The sequence below is a fragment of the Pelobates fuscus genome, chromosome 3 (assembly GCF_036172605.1).
Source record: "Pelobates fuscus isolate aPelFus1 chromosome 3, aPelFus1.pri, whole genome shotgun sequence".
NCBI classification, from domain to species: Eukaryota; Metazoa; Chordata; class Amphibia; order Anura; family Pelobatidae; genus Pelobates; species Pelobates fuscus.
In genome coordinates, this window is record NC_086319.1 from 155,164,751 (window position 1) to 155,185,364 (window position 20,614).

The window sequence follows — 20,614 nt, forward strand, 5'->3', positions numbered from 1 at the left end:
CCTCTCTTTATTTCCTCAGCAGCAAAGATAGAGGAATATAAATATATCAAAAAATGAAAGAAAAAACTGTATAGGTACACAGGCAACCAATCACATAACAGAGGAAGTGACTATATAAGGCCTGTGTCTCCCACAATCCCCCTCTTTCTTGCGAAAACCGAAGACCAGGTAAGATGAACGATATCCCACTTGGCCAAAACAGGAAACGGAAACAATTTAATAACTTCAAGCTAAAAAAGAGAGAGAAATATGGTAATAACCAAACTCCAAACTGTGGACTTACCAAACAAAAAACTGTTGATTATTCGTAGGAAAGCCGAAATCTGAAAAATATAATAAACATAATTAATAAAAATTTTCATAAATAGTACATGTAATTCACAGAAGGCAGACCAAATCTCAACATACCTGAATATGCCAAACGCATCTCATCCCTATACCCCACACCGGGAGGATGGGAGGGAATAATACTCGCCTCCGTTTCTTTATTAAAATCATGATTTTACGTCATGTTAATAGTAAAATCTGGGAATTTTATTAAAGACACGGAGGCTCGTATTATGCAAGTTTAAAGCTGTGCTATCACCTGAGATGTGATGTGCTCAATAGGTCTGAAGTAGAAGTTACGGAAGGTCGACTCTCGAGACCAATCCGCTGCTCGCATGATGTCCTCTACCCGACAGCCGACTGCCGATGCTTTCGAAGCCATAGCACCTCGCACAGAATGGGGCGTAAAGATAGATGTGTCTATACCAGCCGAAGATAAAAGCCAACGTGCCAGAGTCGGTGTCGAAACAGGCCGGTGAGGCGTTCTAAAAGAAATGAACAAGGGACGTAGATCTGGCGAGCGAAAAGACTGCGTAGCTTCCAGATAAGCTTTTAGACACTCCACTGGACAGAATGCTGGACACCCCGGGAAGCTGGGGTACACAAACAATTTGTACGCTGACTTAGTCCTCCTGGAAATGTTAAAAATCACACCTTCAGGAGAGAAAACAATGGTGTCCCAATCAAGGGCCCTAACGTCAGAAACCCTCTTACACGAAACCAAACAAAGTAACATTACTAGTTTGGAGGATAATTGCTTGAGAGTCAGTCCTTGGTTAGGGTACCAGGACGACAGGAACTGTAGCATCACGTTAACATCCCAGAAGGCAGAGAAACGAGCCCTGGGCGGGCGAGCGAGGCGAATACCCTTGAGAAGGCGACACACGAAAGGGTGTCTGCCAAACAGAACAAAAACAATGGGTATCCCTGAATACAGAGGGGAACAGCGCGGCTCTACACTCCATCATATGGGATACACAGGGATTCGGCGCACCGGCACGCGGGGATGATGATGGACCGGTAGCACAGACGATACGTGGCTGGAGACCTCTAAGGGAGCAAAAACACATATCACCAACACCGAGCCCATTACTGCCTATTACCTATAATCGCAAAATAGGGGGTGGAATCCCCATACGAACTGGACCATTCTCGGAAGAACAGGGACATGTTCCTATCCATACGGTACTTCACAATGGACAGATTTGTTCCTTGGACTCACTGCTAAACGGCAGACCGCGCACTTTGCAACTAACACTCAGATACCTCCAAGTGAAACATTTCCACAGTTCGCTCCGCAATAAAGAACGTCTGAATAGGGAACTCACATGGTTCGAGGAATGTTGCACGAATGCTGTCGAACTTGACAAAACAATCTCCAAACTATACCAACACCTCCTAATCGGACACCTTACTGAACATGACACGTATCGTGGCAAATGGGAGAAGCTCCTTGATAAACCACTCACACGACAACAATGGGACAAAGCGCTGCTCTGGCACCATAAAAGCACCATTAGTTCACAATTCCAGGAAACTAACTATAAGCTGCTGGCCACATGGTACAGAACACCCTCACTCCTCCATAAAATATACCCAGCTACCTCACCACTATGCTGGAGGTGTCTGACTGAACAGGGCACTACGATCCACATATGGTGGGAATGCAGCATGATTATCCCGTACTGGGAAATGATTAGAGCAGAGATACGTGAGATCCTAGGAGAAGTGACTGAATGGACACCCGAACTAGCCCTACTCCACATATCACCGATGCCAATATCCAGATATAAAAAATCGATCTTACGACACCTATTGAACGTGGCCAAAACACTTATACCCATATATTGGAAAAAAACAGAAACACCGCAAAGGGAAGAATGGATACGCAAAGTAGAAGAAATCCGGGGAGCAGAGGCGATACACGCATCTCTACTGAGCAGAACCACCAAACACGCAGAGACCTGGGCGCCTTGGTTTGTGTTCACCTTGGGGGGCCTCTAGGTGGACGACGGCAGAGCTCACCAAGAGTGAGAGGAATGGCTTCAAGCGATGGCCTGGTCCACGGGCCCCGGCCGATCGGAGTGGCGGGGACGCGGGAATGGGTGGCTCCGACCTTAATCCCCACCCACCCACCCACCCCTCTCTTCTCTTCTTCTCTCTTCTACCACCCCATCCCCCCTCCCCTATTCCTAAACCTCATTCCCCCTCTCACTTTCTTTACCTACATAAAAGACAAGCCGGAAGATTCCGGCCCATATCTAGATGGACGGACATACAATCCATCTATCCACAACTGCACACAAAGACTTTTGCCACATATGTGCGACAGGCACACGTCTGGACGAGCCAACACAAACTTTGACAGCATTAGCCAGCGCCCAACAAAAACTGACGAGACACACATAACACACACATTGAGATCTCATCAGGTAACAGTAACGACATATTGATACACACTGTCTGTTAACCATACAACATATAACCAACGCTCTAACAGAGGCTATACCTGACGACCAACACTTACAAGGGTAGCGATAAGTTGCAACCCGAAGACACACAGCTCCCACCTGTAACCCGTTAACTGTAATACGGAATATTGAATGCATCTGTACACGCCAACTATCTTGCAATCTACCATAGCACGATTATGATTGTATAGAATAATTGACTCATTTGTAAACTGTGTTTAACCGAAAATGGGACTTAAACGTCCACGAAAACGTATGTATTAAATTCCTTTGTACTATCTTTTAAAAAAACAAAAAGAAAAATCACAATAAAAGATTTATAAAAAGAAAGGGTGTCTGCCTACGGGCGAACCATCCAAACCATTATGTCCGGCTGAAATAGCTGAGCGGAAAAGGTTGATAGTGTGGTACGCCTTGCCCGAATCAAACAGGAGCGTGAGGAACTCCAAAATCAGATGGAGAGGGGCAGATACGGGATCCATTGCCCGTTCCATGCACCAACTAGACCATGAGTTCCATGAAGCACGGTAGGCTGATCTCGTACCTGGAGCCCAGGCATTAAGTAGGAGCAGGAGAGTTGTGCGCGGAACGTTCGGTACAGCCCAGGTTCCCTTGAAAGGAGCCACTACATCAGAGTCAATTGGTGTATTAGCACCAGTCCGTGCGAGTTCCCATCCGGATCCAGAAGGAGGTCCTGGAAGTTCGGGATCAGCCGGGGGTAGTCTATCGACAACTCCATCAAGCGTGGGAACCATGGTCAGGATCTCCACAGAGTCGTGATCAGCGCCAGGCAACAATCGTGACGGATCAACTTTGAGATTGTGCAAACAATCATGATGAATGGGGGAAAGGCATACAGGCGGCCCGGCGGCCACTCCTGGAGAAAAGCGTCCGTCGCCACCGCTGCCGGATCCGGCCTCCAACTGTAAAACTCCGGTAGTTGAGTGTTCAGGCGTGAAGCAAATAGATCCATCTCGAACCGTCCCCACAGTCTGTACAGACTTTGGAATACCGAAACGTGCAAGTGCCAATCTCCCGAGTCTCTTAAATTTCTGGAATTCCAATCCACTCCCGAATTGTCCAGACCTGGAATGTGTTCCGCTTGCACCGAGACGTTGTTGTAAAGGCAAAATTGCCAAAAGTCCTTCTCCAACAGCGCCAACATCCTGGAATTGGTTCCCCCCAGGTGATTTATGTACCGGACTGCCGACACGTTGTCCATCTTGAGGAGAACGCAGCAGTTTGCTCGACCTGGGGTAAGGCTGCGGATCGCGAAGGCCCCTGCCAGAAGTTCCAGACAATTGATGTGTAAGGACCTCTCTATGTCGGACCATCTGCCTCCTGTGGAAACGGCGCCACAACGAGCACCCCAGCCGTGTAAGCTGGCATCGGACTCTATCACTTTATCCGGGATCGAACCGAAGATGGCCCTTCCGTTCCAGGCCTCCATGTGAGCCAACCACCACACTAGTTCGTCCCTGGATTCCTCATCCAGCCGTATCCGGGATTCGTATGAATGACCCGAACGGAGGTGCGAACCTTTGAGCCGTTGAAGGGCACGGAAGTGTAGCGGGCCTGGGAATATTGCTTGAATAGAGGCTGCCAGAAGACCAATAATCCTTGCCAGCTGCCTGATGGACACTCGAAGAGCTCGCCGGAGCTCTTTTTGGATGGTCTTCATCTTGGAATCCGGTAAGTATAGGAATTGTCTGATGGAATCCACCTGGAAACGCAAGAATTCCATCGATTGTGCAGGGATCATGACCGACTTGTCCCAGTTGATCAGGAAACCCAAGTTCTGAAGTAGGTTGATTGTCCAATCCAAATGTAACAGTAGAGAGTCCCTGGATTGGGACATGATTAAAATGTCGTCCAGGTAAATAATCAGGCGTACCCCACGGGTACGGAGGAACGTCACCACTGGCTTCATGAGCTTGGTGAAGCACCAAGGAGCCGAGGAGAGACCGAATGGCAGGCAGGTAAAGCGCCAACGCCTCCCGTGCCAGGTGAAATGGAGGTAATCCCTGTATTTCAACGCGATGGGGACCGTAAAATATGCGTCCTTCAGATCCAACTTGGCCAACCAATCCGATTGCCGAAGGAGGTCTCTGAGGAAATGTATGCCTTCCATCTGAAAGTGTTGATAGCGGAGGAACGCGTTGAGAGGACAGAGATTTATCACGGGGCAGACTCCGCCCCCTTTCTTTGGCACCAGGAAAAGATTGCTCGTGAAGCCCGGAGTGGCAAACGGCAACTCCTCTATGGCACCTTTCGCGAACATCTCCTCTAACTCCGCGGAAATCATTTCGTCCTGATCCGACGGGAGGGATAACTCTCTGGGGGTGGAAACTTGGACAGGTATAGAAACGAACTCCAGTTGATAACCCTTTACACATTGCAGAACCCAAGTTATATCTGCCCACCCCTGGTAGAATAAGGCCAGCCTCCCTGCCACCCGTACATGATCGAGAGGGGAAGGACGTCTGCCCGAAGTGGCACCACGGGGGTATCTGGAGCCCCAAGATCTCCCTCTGGCTGGGAAGAAGGGAGGTGTCCTTGTATCATGAAATCCTCGGGAAGGAAAAAAGGAACCTATGGTGGCACGAAACAAGCCTCGGAAACCACGTCCGGGTGGGCGGTTCCTGCTACGCCCGGCCCCTCCGAAAACCTTGGTTGCGAACATGCGTTTCATGTTCGCCTGGGCCTTGTCTATGGCCGTAAAGGTCTTCACATACGAACCCAGGTCCTTTACAAAGGAGGTACCGAACAACATCCCCTTGTCTGATGGACCTGGTTCCGCCACTGTCATGGCAGTTAATTTAGGGTCGATCTTAAGGAGAATCGCCTTACGTCTCTCTGAGGACATAGCAGTATTCGCATTCCACAAAAGGCAGATAGCCCGTTGGACCCATCCAATGGCCACATCAACGTCCAAAACTGAGTCAACAGCCCTAGCGGCATCCAGCAGCTCGTACAGCTTCGACAGAGGGCCCAGGGTATCCAATATTTTGTCCTGGCATCCCTTGAGGGAGTAATTCAGCCCCTTCTTGGGCTTCCAGCCTGATTTGTTCAGGAACTGGGCAATCTGGGGGTCAATGTCAGGAGTCTTGCAGGCCGATCCCGGGAGGGAGGGCCTGGGGCATTCGGCGTGCAACTTGTTGCGACCCTCCTTGGACAGGGGGGTCCGCAGGCGCCTAGCCACATATTGGGCGATATGGTCCGGAGGGACCCATTCTGCTGACCGTGGATGGCGAAGGTCGTCAGGGTCGAACAGGGGGTTGCCCTGGGGATCAAACAGTGCCTTACTATCCCAAGCAGGACACTGAACCTGACCTCGGGTAGCGGCAGAGGATCCAGAGGGGGTTACACCCGTAATGGGTAAATCCTCGCCCGACTCGCCCTCATCATAGGAGTCATACTCCATAAGGTCAGAGTCACTCTCCACACTCCGGTCTGTATCCGACCCATTATCTAGGGCTCTAGCCCTTTTCCATGATCTAGCCTTTTTAGCCCTGCAAGGGGCTCTTTTGCGTGTGAGATGTGCGCTGTCTGTGACCACCTCCAGTGTGTCAGTCATGGCAGGTAAAACCTGCATCGAGGAGTGGGAGTCAACGTGTTTAGACTTTGCCTTTACCTTACGGGCACCAGGCACAGTCTGGGCAGAGGAAGGGGTCCCCTCACCCAGGAGGGCAGGGGTCGCTAGTGAGGGCATAAGCATGGAATGCAGGGACTGGGAGAAGGAGGAAGAAACAGCACCCATAGCTGAAGCAAAAGCTTTTTGCAAGGAGGATGCCATAGTGGCATCCAGCAGGGCCTGGAATTCCTGGGAGGCCATAGCCCCTTCAGGATTGTCAATATTAAAATTACCAGTGGGGCCTTCAGGCCCTTCCTCCCTCTCCTGCATGTTGACAAAGTAATAGGTAAAGAATAAAAGACTAGGGAAATATACCTTTAAATAGGTAAGTATAAAAGACTAGGGAATATACCTTTAAATGAGCAAAAAACGGAAGGGTTGATTAACCCACAGAAAAACACAGGGAAAAAGAAAACCTGCCCGCTGGTGCACTCAGGGGACCCAGAGACCGAGAGCCAGACCGCATGGCAGCAGAGTGAGCGACCGATCAGCCTGAATGACCGCCCAAAATGGCCGCCGCACGTGCAGAAGATCGATCGCGGACTGATTCCCGGCGGGGGAAGGGGCGCGTGCACCCTACCCGCGCGGGCAGCCCGCGATTGAGGAGAAAAGCAGGAGAGCAATAAACAGCCGCGGCAGAGTAGAACAGCCGCGGCTAGGAAAACAGCAACAGGGTCTCGCGCGGCACCCGCAGGGAGAGCGCAGGGGAAAGCAAACGGTTGAGGGGAAAAACCAGGGCACAAATTAGGGGCTAGACCGAGCACACCAGCGGAAGGCAGACATAAGAAATAGAAAAAAACAGCTGCACAGATAAGGCAACTACACACAATAATAATGAGCGAAGATAATAAACATTAAACAAGAAAACAATAATATCAGGAAAAAACCCAATAACAGGAGCAAAATACTTAGCTGTCTGAGGAAGCAGCAAAGAAAGAGGGGGATTGTGGGAGATACAGGCCTTATTTAGTCACTTCCTCTGTTATGTGATTGGTTGCCTGTGTACCTATACAGTTTTTTCTTTCATTTTTTTTATATATTTATATTCCTCTATCTTTGCTGCTGAGGAAATAAAGAAAGAGTTATGCATAATATGAGCCTCCGTGTCTTTAATAAAATTCCAATTCTTTGGGCAGACACGTCTCCTTTTTAGGCATGTTCGTCCCTTTCAGGAGTTCTAGTTACATGATCCGCGTCAGTGGCCCACCCTTTTATGCTGCGCATTTGCTTCCTACTTCACTGGACACTGCTGTTAGGGGATATGGATTTACTTGAAAGATGAAAGCATGAATTAGAGAGAGATTAGCATATTTTAAGAGAATCTGAGTTTTCTTATAGCTGCGTCCTATGTGTTTCCCTACGGCAACATCTCCACCAGATACATAATGCTTAAGAGGTATGACAGTTTTAGTGTTTTTGGTCGATAAGATTCTGTAAGATAAGATCCCCTCATAATTGTCAGCACCAGGTCCACTGGGCTCTTAATCTCGCCCTGCCTCTGGCAGAGTGACATGGCAGCATCCCACAACTCTAACAGTACACTCCTGAAATGTTTCACACATTATCTGAGATCTTCAGATGAGTGCAGGGCCGGACTGGGAAAAAAATTCAGCCTGGGCATTTTTTTATCACAGCGGCCCACTAAGAAGGGGGCGGGGCAGAGAGGGTGTGTTTTGTCACCACCAATGACAAACACGTCCCCCTCTCAAAGTAAGCATGTTGGTTCAATGCTCTTCCAGGGCAGACCAAGCGCAGAGCTCTGCTGAAGAGCTCTAGCATGAGGAAAAAAAGCCCTGTATTTGTTCTGCACAGTGCAAGCAAATGTAATAACATGCTTGCGCTGTGTTTCTCTTGAAACTTGTGTCTGGTGTCTCTATAAATGGGTTACCAGGAGACAAAAGGGCCAGGAAAGAGTATTGTGCATGTATTTGGAGCCTGCTTGTGGGATTGCGTGTGTGTAGAGTAAGCTCATTGTGGTGTGGTATTGTGTAATAAGGTTGGTTTTGGTCGTATTATGTTTGAGGTGTAATGTAATGCATATGTGGACGTGAGGCGAATGTGCTGCAATATGGGCAAAGGCCACCAGTGTGTGCAGTGCTCTAAGGCCGTGCTAGGAAAACTCGTTGGTGCTAGAGCTGTGTGGAGAGGGCTGAGATGGGATGTGTATTCAGAAGTCTGTGTATTCAGCCGTCTCTGTATATTCAGTAGTCTGTGTGTGTGTATAACAAATGGAGAAGTAGGGATGCAAAACCAGAGATACACTTCTAAGGTGCAGATATAAAAATATATATGCATACAACCTTTCAGTAACGAAGTAGGCGATATCTATAAAAACAAATCGCACATAGTGTATTACATAATAAACATAGAGGACACGCAGGATGATAATGTGGAACTCACAAGATTGTAGTGATAATCAAGCCCATCATCCTCAGTCAGAAAGTATCTTCAGAATATATGAGATAAAATCTTCTATTTTTCCTTATAGGGTAAAAGAGACCAAATAATAGTGCAGGTGTAAATAAAATATGACAAAATTTATTATACAATGCACTTACAACAGGGTCCAAATAAAAACGCATAAAAATCCACTCCGCAAGGTGGTAATGACAGCATACAAAGTGAGTCCCCCAAACAGTGTAATCCGACGCGTTTCGTCTAGATGACTTCCTCAGGGATTCTGTTTCTCTGTTCTTAGATCGCCGTTTAAATATGCCGCCAGAATACCGGAATGTGTTTCATCTGTGTAAATTCTCCGTCGCGTGCGTTTCAGTTTGGAACGCACTACCTCCGTCCGGCGTCACTTCCGGTTCCGGTTTAGCGATGTAACACTTCCGTGCGTTCCATATTGGAACGCACAGGCGAAAAAACGGAACATAAAAGAAAAGACCTATTTACATAGTTACAATAAGAATGTCCCATCATGAAAAGATATCCGGCTGTTATTAGTATGGAAAATATCTGACTGAAAAATGGATAGCTCAAAAAATAAATGAATAAAAATGAATGAATTACATAAAATAAAATAAACTAAAATAAAATAAAAATAAAAATGTAATGTATCTAATAATCATGGGACACCTTTTGACATCCATATCAAATAACTATGTATCACAATACTGTTTTCCCAAAAAACATATGTATCTATTATAAATCCAATATGTATATATATATGGGCACTCCAATACAAATATTTATTAGTTGCTATTAATGCTCCAGTTGGGAGAATAAAAAAATATAAATATAAATATAAAATTGTTGCTCCAAAAGACATCTCTGAAACTTAAGAGACAAGAATTAGAACCAAAAACCAAAAATACATAATTATAAATAAAATAGTATCTTATATCTAAAAGGAGGAAAAGAGAAAAAGACAGAAAGAAAGTAGAAAAAAATTAAGTAGAAAAAAATTAAATTAATCCTGTAAGATCTATATCCATATTTAGGCCTTGCTTAAGGGTGCCCAAATTATAGATCCACTGTGCTTCCTTTTTATTTAGTAGTATCGATCTGTTACCTCCTCTCCAATTTTTTTCCGCTCTATCAATCCCAAAGGCCAAAAAATTCTCCCATGCAAAAGACGGACAAGTGTTGCAGTGTTTGGGAACACTATGTTCCGTTTTATTGGTACGGATATTATAAAAATGTTCCGCCAGTCTAGTATGTAGTTTGCGTGTTGTTCGTCCTATATATTGTGCACCACAACCGCATTGTAAAAGGTAAATGACAAACGTGGTGGAACATTGAATAAATTTTTTTATATCATACTTTTTATTAGTATACGTACCAGTAAAATCATGTGTGGATCTTTTTTGGAATTTACAAGTGGAGCATTTCCCACAACTAAAAAAACCTTTTAAATCAAATAAACGGGTGTTGACTTTTTTTGTGCGCAATAAACTAGGTGCCAAATGGTTTTTTAGATTTTCTGCCTTTTTGTATATCACCATTGGTTTTTCTGGAATCACTTTTCCTAATATGTCGTCCTTCTTTAGTATGTGCCAATGTCTTTTTAGAATTGTTTCCATTTTTTTGGCCTGAGGATTAAATCTGGTGATGAAAGCATATTCAAATCTGTTGTTAGTTTTCTTTTCTTGAAAAACATCTCGGTTTCTCAATAAAGATTGTCTTTCCAAACTTTTTATTTGTTCCTCATCCTGATTCATTTTATTTAGGTCATAACCCTTTTCATAGTATCTTTTTTTAATTATCTGATTTTGTTCCTCAAATGTTGATATATCTGTACAATTGCGTCTTAGACGCATCATTTGGCCCCTAGGGACATTAGTAAGCCACGGACCGTAATGTGAGCTGGACTTGTTAATTGCTGTATTGCAGTCTGTGCTTTTGAAGAAGGTTTTGCTCTTTAATTGTTCTTCTTCAACATAAAGGGTGACGTCCAAAAAATCAATGGAAGTAGGGTGTATGGCTGATGTAAAGTGTAAATTGTAATCGTTATTGTTGATATTATTAATGAAAGATATCAGTTCCTCTGTCTGACCTTCCCATATGATTAGAACATCATCTATGTAGCGTCGCCATAGGACAAGACGCGACGCTACATAGATGATGTTCTAATCATATGGGAAGGTCAGACAGAGGAACTGATATCTTTCATTAATAATATCAACAATAACGATTACAATTTACACTTTACATCAGCCATACACCCTACTTCCATTGATTTTTTGGACGTCACCCTTTATGTTGAAGAAGAACAATTAAAGAGCAAAACCTTCTTCAAAAGCACAGACTGCAATACAGCAATTAACAAGTCCAGCTCACATTACGGTCCGTGGCTTACTAATGTCCCTAGGGGCCAAATGATGCGTCTAAGACGCAATTGTACAGATATATCAACATTTGAGGAACAAAATCAGATAATTAAAAAAAGATACTATGAAAAGGGTTATGACCTAAATAAAATGAATCAGGATGAGGAACAAATAAAAAGTTTGGAAAGACAATCTTTATTGAGAAACCGAGATGTTTTTCAAGAAAAGAAAACTAACAACAGATTTGAATATGCTTTCATCACCAGATTTAATCCTCAGGCCAAAAAAATGGAAACAATTCTAAAAAGACATTGGCACATACTAAAGAAGGACGACATATTAGGAAAAGTGATTCCAGAAAAACCAATGGTGATATACAAAAAGGCAGAAAATCTAAAAAACCATTTGGCACCTAGTTTATTGCGCACAAAAAAAGTCAACACCCGTTTATTTGATTTAAAAGGTTTTTTTAGTTGTGGGAAATGCTCCACTTGTAAATTCCAAAAAAGATCCACACATGATTTTACTGGTACGTATACTAATAAAAAGTATGATATAAAAAAATTTATTCAATGTTCCACCACGTTTGTCATTTACCTTTTACAATGCGGTTGTGGTGCACAATATATAGGACGAACAACACGCAAACTACATACTAGACTGGCGGAACATTTTTATAATATCCGTACCAATAAAACGGAACATAGTGTTCCCAAACACTGCAACACTTGTCCGTCTTTTGCATGGGAGAATTTTTTGGCCTTTGGGATTGATAGAGCGGAAAAAAATTGGAGAGGAGGTAACAGATCGATACTACTAAATAAAAAGGAAGCACAGTGGATCTATAATTTGGGCACCCTTAAGCAAGGCCTAAATATGGATATAGATCTTACAGGATTAATTTAATTTTTTTCTTTTTAATTTTTTTCTACTTAATTTTTTTCTACTTTCTTTCTGTCTTTTTCTCTTTTCCTCCTTTTAGATATAAGATACTATTTTATTTATAATTATGTATTTTTGGTTTTTGGTTCTAATTCTTGTCTCTTAAGTTTCAGAGATGTCTTTTGGAGCAACAATTTTATATTTATATTTATATTTTTTTATTCTCCCAACTGGAGCATTAATAGCAACTAATAAATATTTGTATTGGAGTGCCCATATATATATACATATTGGATTTATAATAGATACATATGTTTTTTGGGAAAACAGTATTGTGATACATAGTTATTTGATATGGATGTCAAAAGGTGTCCCATGATTATTAGATACATTACATTTTTATTTTTATTTTATTTTAGTTTATTTTATTTTATGTAATTCATTCATTTTTATTCATTTATTTTTTGAGCTATCCATTTTTCAGTCAGATATTTTCCATACTAATAACAGCCGGATATCTTTTCATGATGGGACATTCTTATTGTAACTATGTAAATAGGTCTTTTCTTTTATGTTCCGTTTTTTCGCCTGTGCGTTCCAATATGGAACGCACGGAAGTGTTACATCGCTAAACCGGAACCGGAAGTGACGCCGGACGGAGGTAGTGCGTTCCAAACTGAAACGCACGCGACGGAGAATTTACACAGATGAAACACATTCCGGTATTCTGGCGGCATATTTAAACGGCGATCTAAGAACAGAGAAACAGAATCCCTGAGGAAGTCATCTAGACGAAACGCGTCGGATTACACTGTTTGGGGGACTCACTTTGTATGCTGTCATTACCACCTTGCGGAGTGGATTTTTATGCGTTTTTATTTGGACCCTGTTGTAAGTGCATTGTATAATAAATTTTGTCATATTTTATTTACACCTGCACTATTATTTGGTCTCTTTTACCCTATAAGGAAAAATAGAAGATTTTATCTCATATATTCTGAAGATACTTTCTGACTGAGGATGATGGGCTTGATTATCACTACAATCTTGTGAGTTCCACATTATCATCCTGCGTGTCCTCTATGTTTATTATGTAATACACTATGTGCGATTTGTTTTTATAGATATCGCCTACTTCGTTACTGAAAGGTTGTATGCATATATATTTTTATATCTGCACCTTAGAAGTGTATCTCTGGTTTTGCATCCCTACTTCTCCATTTGTTATATTATTGTTTTTTGGTGTTGTAAGAGGGCACACTTTTTAGTAGGTTTGCTGTCTTTGTTTGTTTTTTAGTGGTTGGGGTATCTCTATTGCCTTGTCTGTGTGTGTGTACTGAGTGCATATTTAGCAGTCTGTGTATGTGTATCCAGCTGTCTGCATATGTGTGTGTATTTAGCAGTCTGTGTGTGTGTTTGTATATACTCATTTAGACAATGACACACTGCCTTACATACACAATACTATACCCACAGTCCAACAAAGTACAATCATTGTAAGTATTTTATTAGTGATTTAGGAAATGCTCTCCATCCAAATGTTCTCATTCGTTTATGTATGTCGTGTGGTGTGATGTCACGCATATATAATTAATTATGCAAATTAGCATGGCAGATATTATTTTCCAAAAAAGGAAACCCTAAGTCTATACCTACCTAAATGAGAACTAGTTATCCACAGCAGCTTGTAGAAGGTATGTACACTTTACACTAACAAGCTGAAAATAGGTAGTCGATTACTTTAAAACTAATATGAAAAGAAATAAAAAAGAAAAAATAAATAATATATACATTTTGTCTTTCACCTCTTCACAGATCGACTCATAATATTTTACCTAAAATGGCTTCCAACACTGTCACGGGAAAGGTTTCTATCATCCCCAGTATTCAACCTTTTAATAAGTTAAAAGAAAAGCCTGCCATCAATGGTAAGGTGATACTGAATAAGAAGAAGTTAAGCAATTTGTTGTCTGAGCAGATCAAGAGCAACAGAGCAGTAGCAGAATGTAAAAAGTCCTTGGTGGGTACATGGAAAGATGTCCTGATGGAACTAGAATCCAGCAAGGAAGGGGAACCTGCAGACAACATCCCTCAACTCTCTGAAATGCAACGCTTGACAGATACTGCAACCAAAAGTAAAAAAGACACTTTAAAACATAAAACATATAATGGTAACCTAAATGACAACAGGATATCTAATACGAGACTTAGCCTGGCTCCTCTGGAAATCACTCAACAGAGTTATCATCGCAAAGAAGTCATGTAGAATTATAATGCATTAAATATGTATGGTAACAAGAACAATGATGTGTGGACTGTTATTAAAACTTGTGAAATAACATTCTATTTTGAACTTGCTGAATACATTTTTACTTTTTCTTCTTTAAGAGCAAAACCTGTTTTAAAAATAGTATTTATTGTAGTGTTGACGTTTGAATGCTGGGGTGTGTTATTGTAGTGGTAGTATTTGAGTGCAGGGATTTGTTTGTGTGTAGTGTTGGTATTTCCAGCCAAGACAATTTTTTGTGTACAGTGTTGTTGTTTGAACATAGTGGTGTGTTGTTTTTGTTTTGTTGTTTTTTTAATGTTGATATTTGAATACAGGGGTGTATTTATTGTAGTGTCAGTGTTTGCTGTGGTATGTTTGGGTTTAGTTTTAGTGTTTGGATGCAGGCGCATGTTCAGATATACAGATGCACATTGCCACACACAGATACTGCCACACAAAGACATACACAGTAAAGACAAAAGGGACGTGCATCTCGCAGGTATAGTGCTGCCATAGTGACCAATTTATACATAATACAGATTAAGTAACAGCATTTTTTTTTTTGCATTAAATATTCACAATTCTCTTACAACAGATTATTTAAATACACACCTGACTTTGTGCAACCTAGCAAATTTGCCTATTTGAGTGACGAAGTTGGGAGCATCAGTTCAAGAGTAGCTATGTGGGTGGGGATGAGAATGTAAAGAAGGCTAGACAGGTTTTGATGGTAGGGGATTAAGAGAGTGAATGGATGTTCTTAGGTTCGGCATGTTGCTGACAGAGTGAATGGATTATTGGGATTTGCTGGGGATGACCCGGCGGTCATGGTTCATGTTGGTACCAATGACCAAGTTAGAGGAAGATGGAAGGTCCTAAAGAATGATTATAGGGAATTAGGTAGCAAACTTAAAAAAAGGACCTCCAGGTTAGTATTTTCTGAGATATTACCTGTGCCACGCGCTACAGCGGAAAGGCAGCAGGAGATTATAGAGGTCAATGTGTGGCTGAAATCTTGGTGCAGGAAGGAGGACTTTACAGCACTGGGACGTTTTTGCGCGTGGGTACAATCTTTATAGCCTTAATGGATTGCACGTAAGCAGTAGAGGGTCTGCAGTGCTGGGGGGACAGCATGGCTAGATGGTTGGAGGAGATTTAAAACTAGTGGTGGGGGGAAGGGACATAGTAATATACAAAATGGAAAAAGTACAGAAAGGAGATGGGATTTAGCTCAGTACAAGGGGTGGAGATGGGAGAGGGGTACGATCAGAACAGAGAAGTTATGTAATAGTAATAAAAATTCACATAAAATACAAGTGATTCATGATAATATAAATAATATTACAGCTCCCTCCTTGTAATATTATAGCTCCCTGCTTGTAATATGTAAAAATAGAAGCGTCGGGGAGCAATGCTCCCCGCCACTTCTTAAGCCCCCATTGTCCTCCCTCACTCTATAGGGGTCAATACAACTGCGGCTGCTCACTATTGTTAAATAAAAGAAAAAACTCCCCTTCAATAAAGTGTCCCATTGTGTGGCACCTGTTCAAATAATAATAATTTCGAATTAAATTTTGAACTGAACTAAAAGTACCGAATGGTGTCCTTACACAAATGAACAAACTATACTCATTCTGTTAGGACAAAATTCGGTAGTTTCACCGGCGTCCTGTCTAAATGACAGGACGTTTGGAAATACTGAAAGGAGGCATTGCAAGATCCTGAAGGAAGGGGTGAGAATTGTGGGAAAATGTATTTGACCTACAGAAAGTGGATAAAAGCTGGTCAATCGTAGGAAAATTACATAAGACAAAGTAGTCCCTACTTTGTCTTATGTTTTAAAGAAAACTAGATCAGAAAAGAAGAACAGATCCTAAGAGAAGAAGAGAAGAGGAAGCGATTGAGGAAGGATAAGTTCGGCATGACAGTGCCGCTTTAAGTGATAATGTTCAATAATTCATTGAGAAGAACGTGATTATCAGCAAAAATCAGCATGGTTTTATGAAGCACAGGTCATGTTAAACTAACTTAATTGCATTCTACAAAGAAGTAAGTAGAAATATAGATCAGGATGTTGCAGTTGATGTGATCTACTTGGATTTTTTTACTGTTCCACACAATAGGTTAGTGTTCAAAATTAAAAGAAATTGGTGTAGATGAAAATGTTTGTTCTTGGGTAGAAAATAGAGCACAGAGAGTTGTCATTAATGGTGCATTTTTAAACTGGACAAAAGTGGTAAGTGGTGTCCCTCAGGGTTCTGTTTTGGGACAGCTTCTATTTAACATATTTATAAATTATATTGAAATAAGCATTGAAAGTCATATTTCGGTGTTTGAAGATGACACAAAAGTCTGTAAAGTAATACAATGTGAGCAAGATATTACTTTACTGCAGAGGGATTTAGATAGACTGAGGGACTAGGCACTCAAATAGCAGATTAAATTTAATGTAAAACAAATGCAGTTATGTACTTCCGGGTAAAGAATGCACAAGCAACTTATACCCTTAATGGAAGCGAATTAGACTGATAACAACACACGAGAAGGGTTTGGGAATTGTTATTGTTACAACAATTTAGTCCACAATGTGCAATGCCAATTAGCAGTGGCTAAGGCCATTCATTCTTGGGATGAGAATATAATTTTGCCTCTTTATAAATCACTGGTAAAACCACATCTTGAATATGCTGTGCAAGGTTGGGCACCTGTTCTATAGAAGGATATTATGGCACTCTAAAAAGTGCAGAAGCGGGCTACAAAATTAATAAAAGGAATGGAACATTTTGCTATGAAGAAAGGTTAACAAATTTAAACCTCTTTAGTTTAGAAAAATGGCACCTCACAGGGGATATGATAACATTATACAAATATATCCAGGGCAAATACAAACCATTGTATGAAAATCTATTCACAAGCTGGACTAAACATAGGACTCGAGGTCATGCGTTTAGACTGGAAGAAAGGAGATTTAGTCTAAGGCAAAGGAAAATATTTTTTTATCGTAAGAACAATAAAGATGTGGAATTCTCTGCCTGATAAAGGGGTTTTATCAGTCTGTACAGATGTATTAAACAGCAACTAGATGCATACTTGCAAAAACATAATATTAAATTATATAATTTTTCAATTGAAGTGCAATAGTTTCTTGACCCAAGGATAAATCTGACTGCCATTCTGGGGTCAAGCAGGATTTTTTTCCTAGTTTGTTGCAAAAGTGGAAGTGGATTTTTTTTGCCTTCTTTTGGATCAACAGCAAAATACAGATGTAAGGAAGGCTGAACTTGATGGACATATGTTTCTTTCCAACCTATGTAACTATGTAATTTGGGGTACATCTACTAAACAGTGATATTTATTTTTTATTTGGGCAGTGGAGTGTCCCTTTAACTTAAAAACTAAACATCTCATGTTCCCCAATACTAAATTTAACCCAAATCTAAGCTAAATAATCTTAAATGCACTGTGTACTGAAATGCAAAATTTAACCCCACTCAAACACTAAACCAAATAAGCCTAAACAGCCCTTGTACTACAACTTTAACCCCTCTCAAGCTGTTAATTTTATTAACACTAAACACCCTATGTAATTTAACTCTAATATTACCCCTCTCTAACCTTGAACTCCCTTTTACACTAACCACTTCTAACATTATCTTTAACATTGTATATGCATTTACACAGCTGCATACATTCACTGCTGTTTTCAGCCAGTTTAAATCTGTTTGACTGTTTTCTTGGTAATAGAATTTGACAGTGCCCTTTTGTACTTTAGTACTTTGCCACAGGTAATATTTATTTTTAATTTATTTTATTGTATGATGTCTGAATCTACACCATGTTCTGGTTGTGATGAGTAGGCAGTAGAAGGAAAACAGTTATGCACTAACTGTCTCCAAAAGGTAACCTCTTCAGCATCACCTATACCCGTGCAGCCACAGGACATGTTGGTATAGTTTACAAAGGAGGTTGCAAGGTATTGTCTGAATCTACACCATGTTCTGGTTTTATGGGAAAGCAGTGGAAGGGAATCAGTTATGCACTGACTGTCTCCAGAAGGTAGCCGCTTCAGCATCACCTATACCTGTGCAGCCACATGACATGCTGGCATGGCTTACAAAGGAAGTTCCAATGTATTTCAGAGGCCTTAGAGGTAAGAAAAAGAGGCCAAACTTTACCCTGTGGATTAAGGTACTTCCACCCCATGGACTACACCACCTAAGGTGGATGCACCTATTTCCAGGGTGACAGCTTTTTTATGCAAACCTATGGATCAAAAGTGGACACAGACCTGTCCAAATTAATTCGCCTTCTGATGCAGGATGTCATCCAGCTGTAGCTTTCACTGATATTTCTAGAGCCATGAAAAGTGTGATTAAAGATCTAAATGCTAGATATTACGAGCCAATATTGAAGATGCAGTCTGGAGTCTTCAGGTTACAACTGAGTACTTCACAAAAGCTTCCATAGTTGTAACTTGGATATTCTCTCGAACAAATGGCTTTATCTATAGCAGCTAGGAAAGCATTATGGTTCTGTTACTGGGATGATGACTCATCCTTCAAGTCTGCCCTCTACACCATTCTATTTGAAGGGGAGCTGCTGTTTGGGAAAGCTTTGTATGAATCCATTAAAAGGGCGGCTAAAGGTTGCAAGGTATTTGTACCTCAGGACTGAAGATCCAAGAAGCCCAGCTCCTCATGGTCAGACAGGAGTACCTCCAGTGACTGGCATTTCCGAGATACATGGCGTTACTGACCCTGCAGGGAATACTCCAGAGGTAACTCGTGGCAGTTGGTAAACCCGCCTTTCAAAGTTCTAATAGAGTTATGAAGCCGTCATTTCGTTCTTCAGCAATGATCTTGTGTCTGTCCTTAAGTACAAGGGGCCTTACGTTTTCTGATCAGACATACGTTTTCTGATCAGAGTGCTGTGTGGACTTGGGTGGTATCCATAGACCAGATGGGATATAGACTGGAGTTTTCTTCAGACACGGGAGTCTCTATACCAATAATTTAGACAGATGAATCAAAAGGTATAGTACTGAAGCAATATGTAAGAAACCTTCTGGATGAAGAGGTGATTTCTTGGGTCCCATAACAAGTGCGGTTCCAGGGACAATATTCACCTCTCTTCTGGTGCAAAAAGAAAAGGTACATTGACCTTAGAAGGGCCAACAAAAGGCTGAATGTCAGAGCTTTTGGGATGGAGTCAATCAGATCCATATCCCTAGCAATTTGGAAGAACAATTGCCTTATTTCTATATATCTCAAGGATGCTTACTATCACATTCCAATAGCCGTAGATCATTAGCATTATCTCAGAAGAGAACAACAGATTAGCTGATATAGCTGCAGAAAACCATAAGATCTCAAAGGTGGGCGTAGCACATACAATATAACAGGTGCAAAATAAAGATACAACCTGTATAACAGGACGTGATCTGGAACAAATCTAAAGGATAATAAGTCATATATAGTAAAGTATGTAATGACAAGTGAAAACAGCACCCACGAGGTAGAGAACTTACAAGAAGTACTGATGGTCTGCGCTCATCTCCCCTTAGGGGTATCTGTATACAGGGAACTCTTCAAGTGGAAATCCTCAAAAGGATAAAAATATATACATAGAGTAGTACTGTTAAAATGTAAAACAATTTTTATTGCACTGATTGCACTTACATTCAGGTAGCAATCAGCAAGCACATCTCCAGTAGCAAGTAAAACAGGATGGTAAAAGAATCTGTGCAGAAGGTGGAACAGCAGCTGGTCACAAACCACTAAGTGCCAAAAATAATAATAAATAAACAAATACAATCATAAAATAAAATAAAATAAGAACAAAATGTCTTTAGAATACTCAATCCAACGCGTTTCGTCAAAGGTGACTTCCTCAGGGATATGAGTGCAGTTCAGAACCATCTCTTTATATACCCTCAGATATCGGTGTTGCTCATCAGACAATCAAAATTTTCCCGCGGTGTTTCTCACTTCCGGGGTCCGACGTCAGTCGTATCTCATTGGTCGAATCCATAGAAGCGTCATATGACGTTCCATTGCGTCTGTAACTTCCACGTTCCAGCATGGAACGCATGCCGGAACTATGATGCGATGTGAAACTACAGTGTCCCACAACGGGACATACATCCAATGTAAATACCTACACGTGTAGCATGGTGAGAGTGGGTACAAGAAGCATATAACCCACTCTCACCTTGAATCCACATACATTCCCAAAGACAACCCATATACAGAAAAGG

General features: G+C 41.7%; 1 protein-coding gene across 1 annotated transcript in view; it reads left to right on the forward strand.

Annotated features, from left to right (window-relative positions):
* Positions 1-14,385, forward strand: part of AGBL3 (AGBL carboxypeptidase 3) — a 143,510-nt gene extending 129,125 nt beyond the window's left edge. The window contains exon 22 of the mRNA XM_063447552.1: positions 13,905-14,385. Within this exon, the coding sequence (XP_063303622.1) occupies positions 13,905-14,355 (451 nt within the window). The 3' untranslated portion in view covers positions 14,356-14,385. The remainder of the gene's footprint in view (positions 1-13,904) is intronic.
* The last annotated feature ends 6,229 nt before the right edge of the window (positions 14,386-20,614 follow it).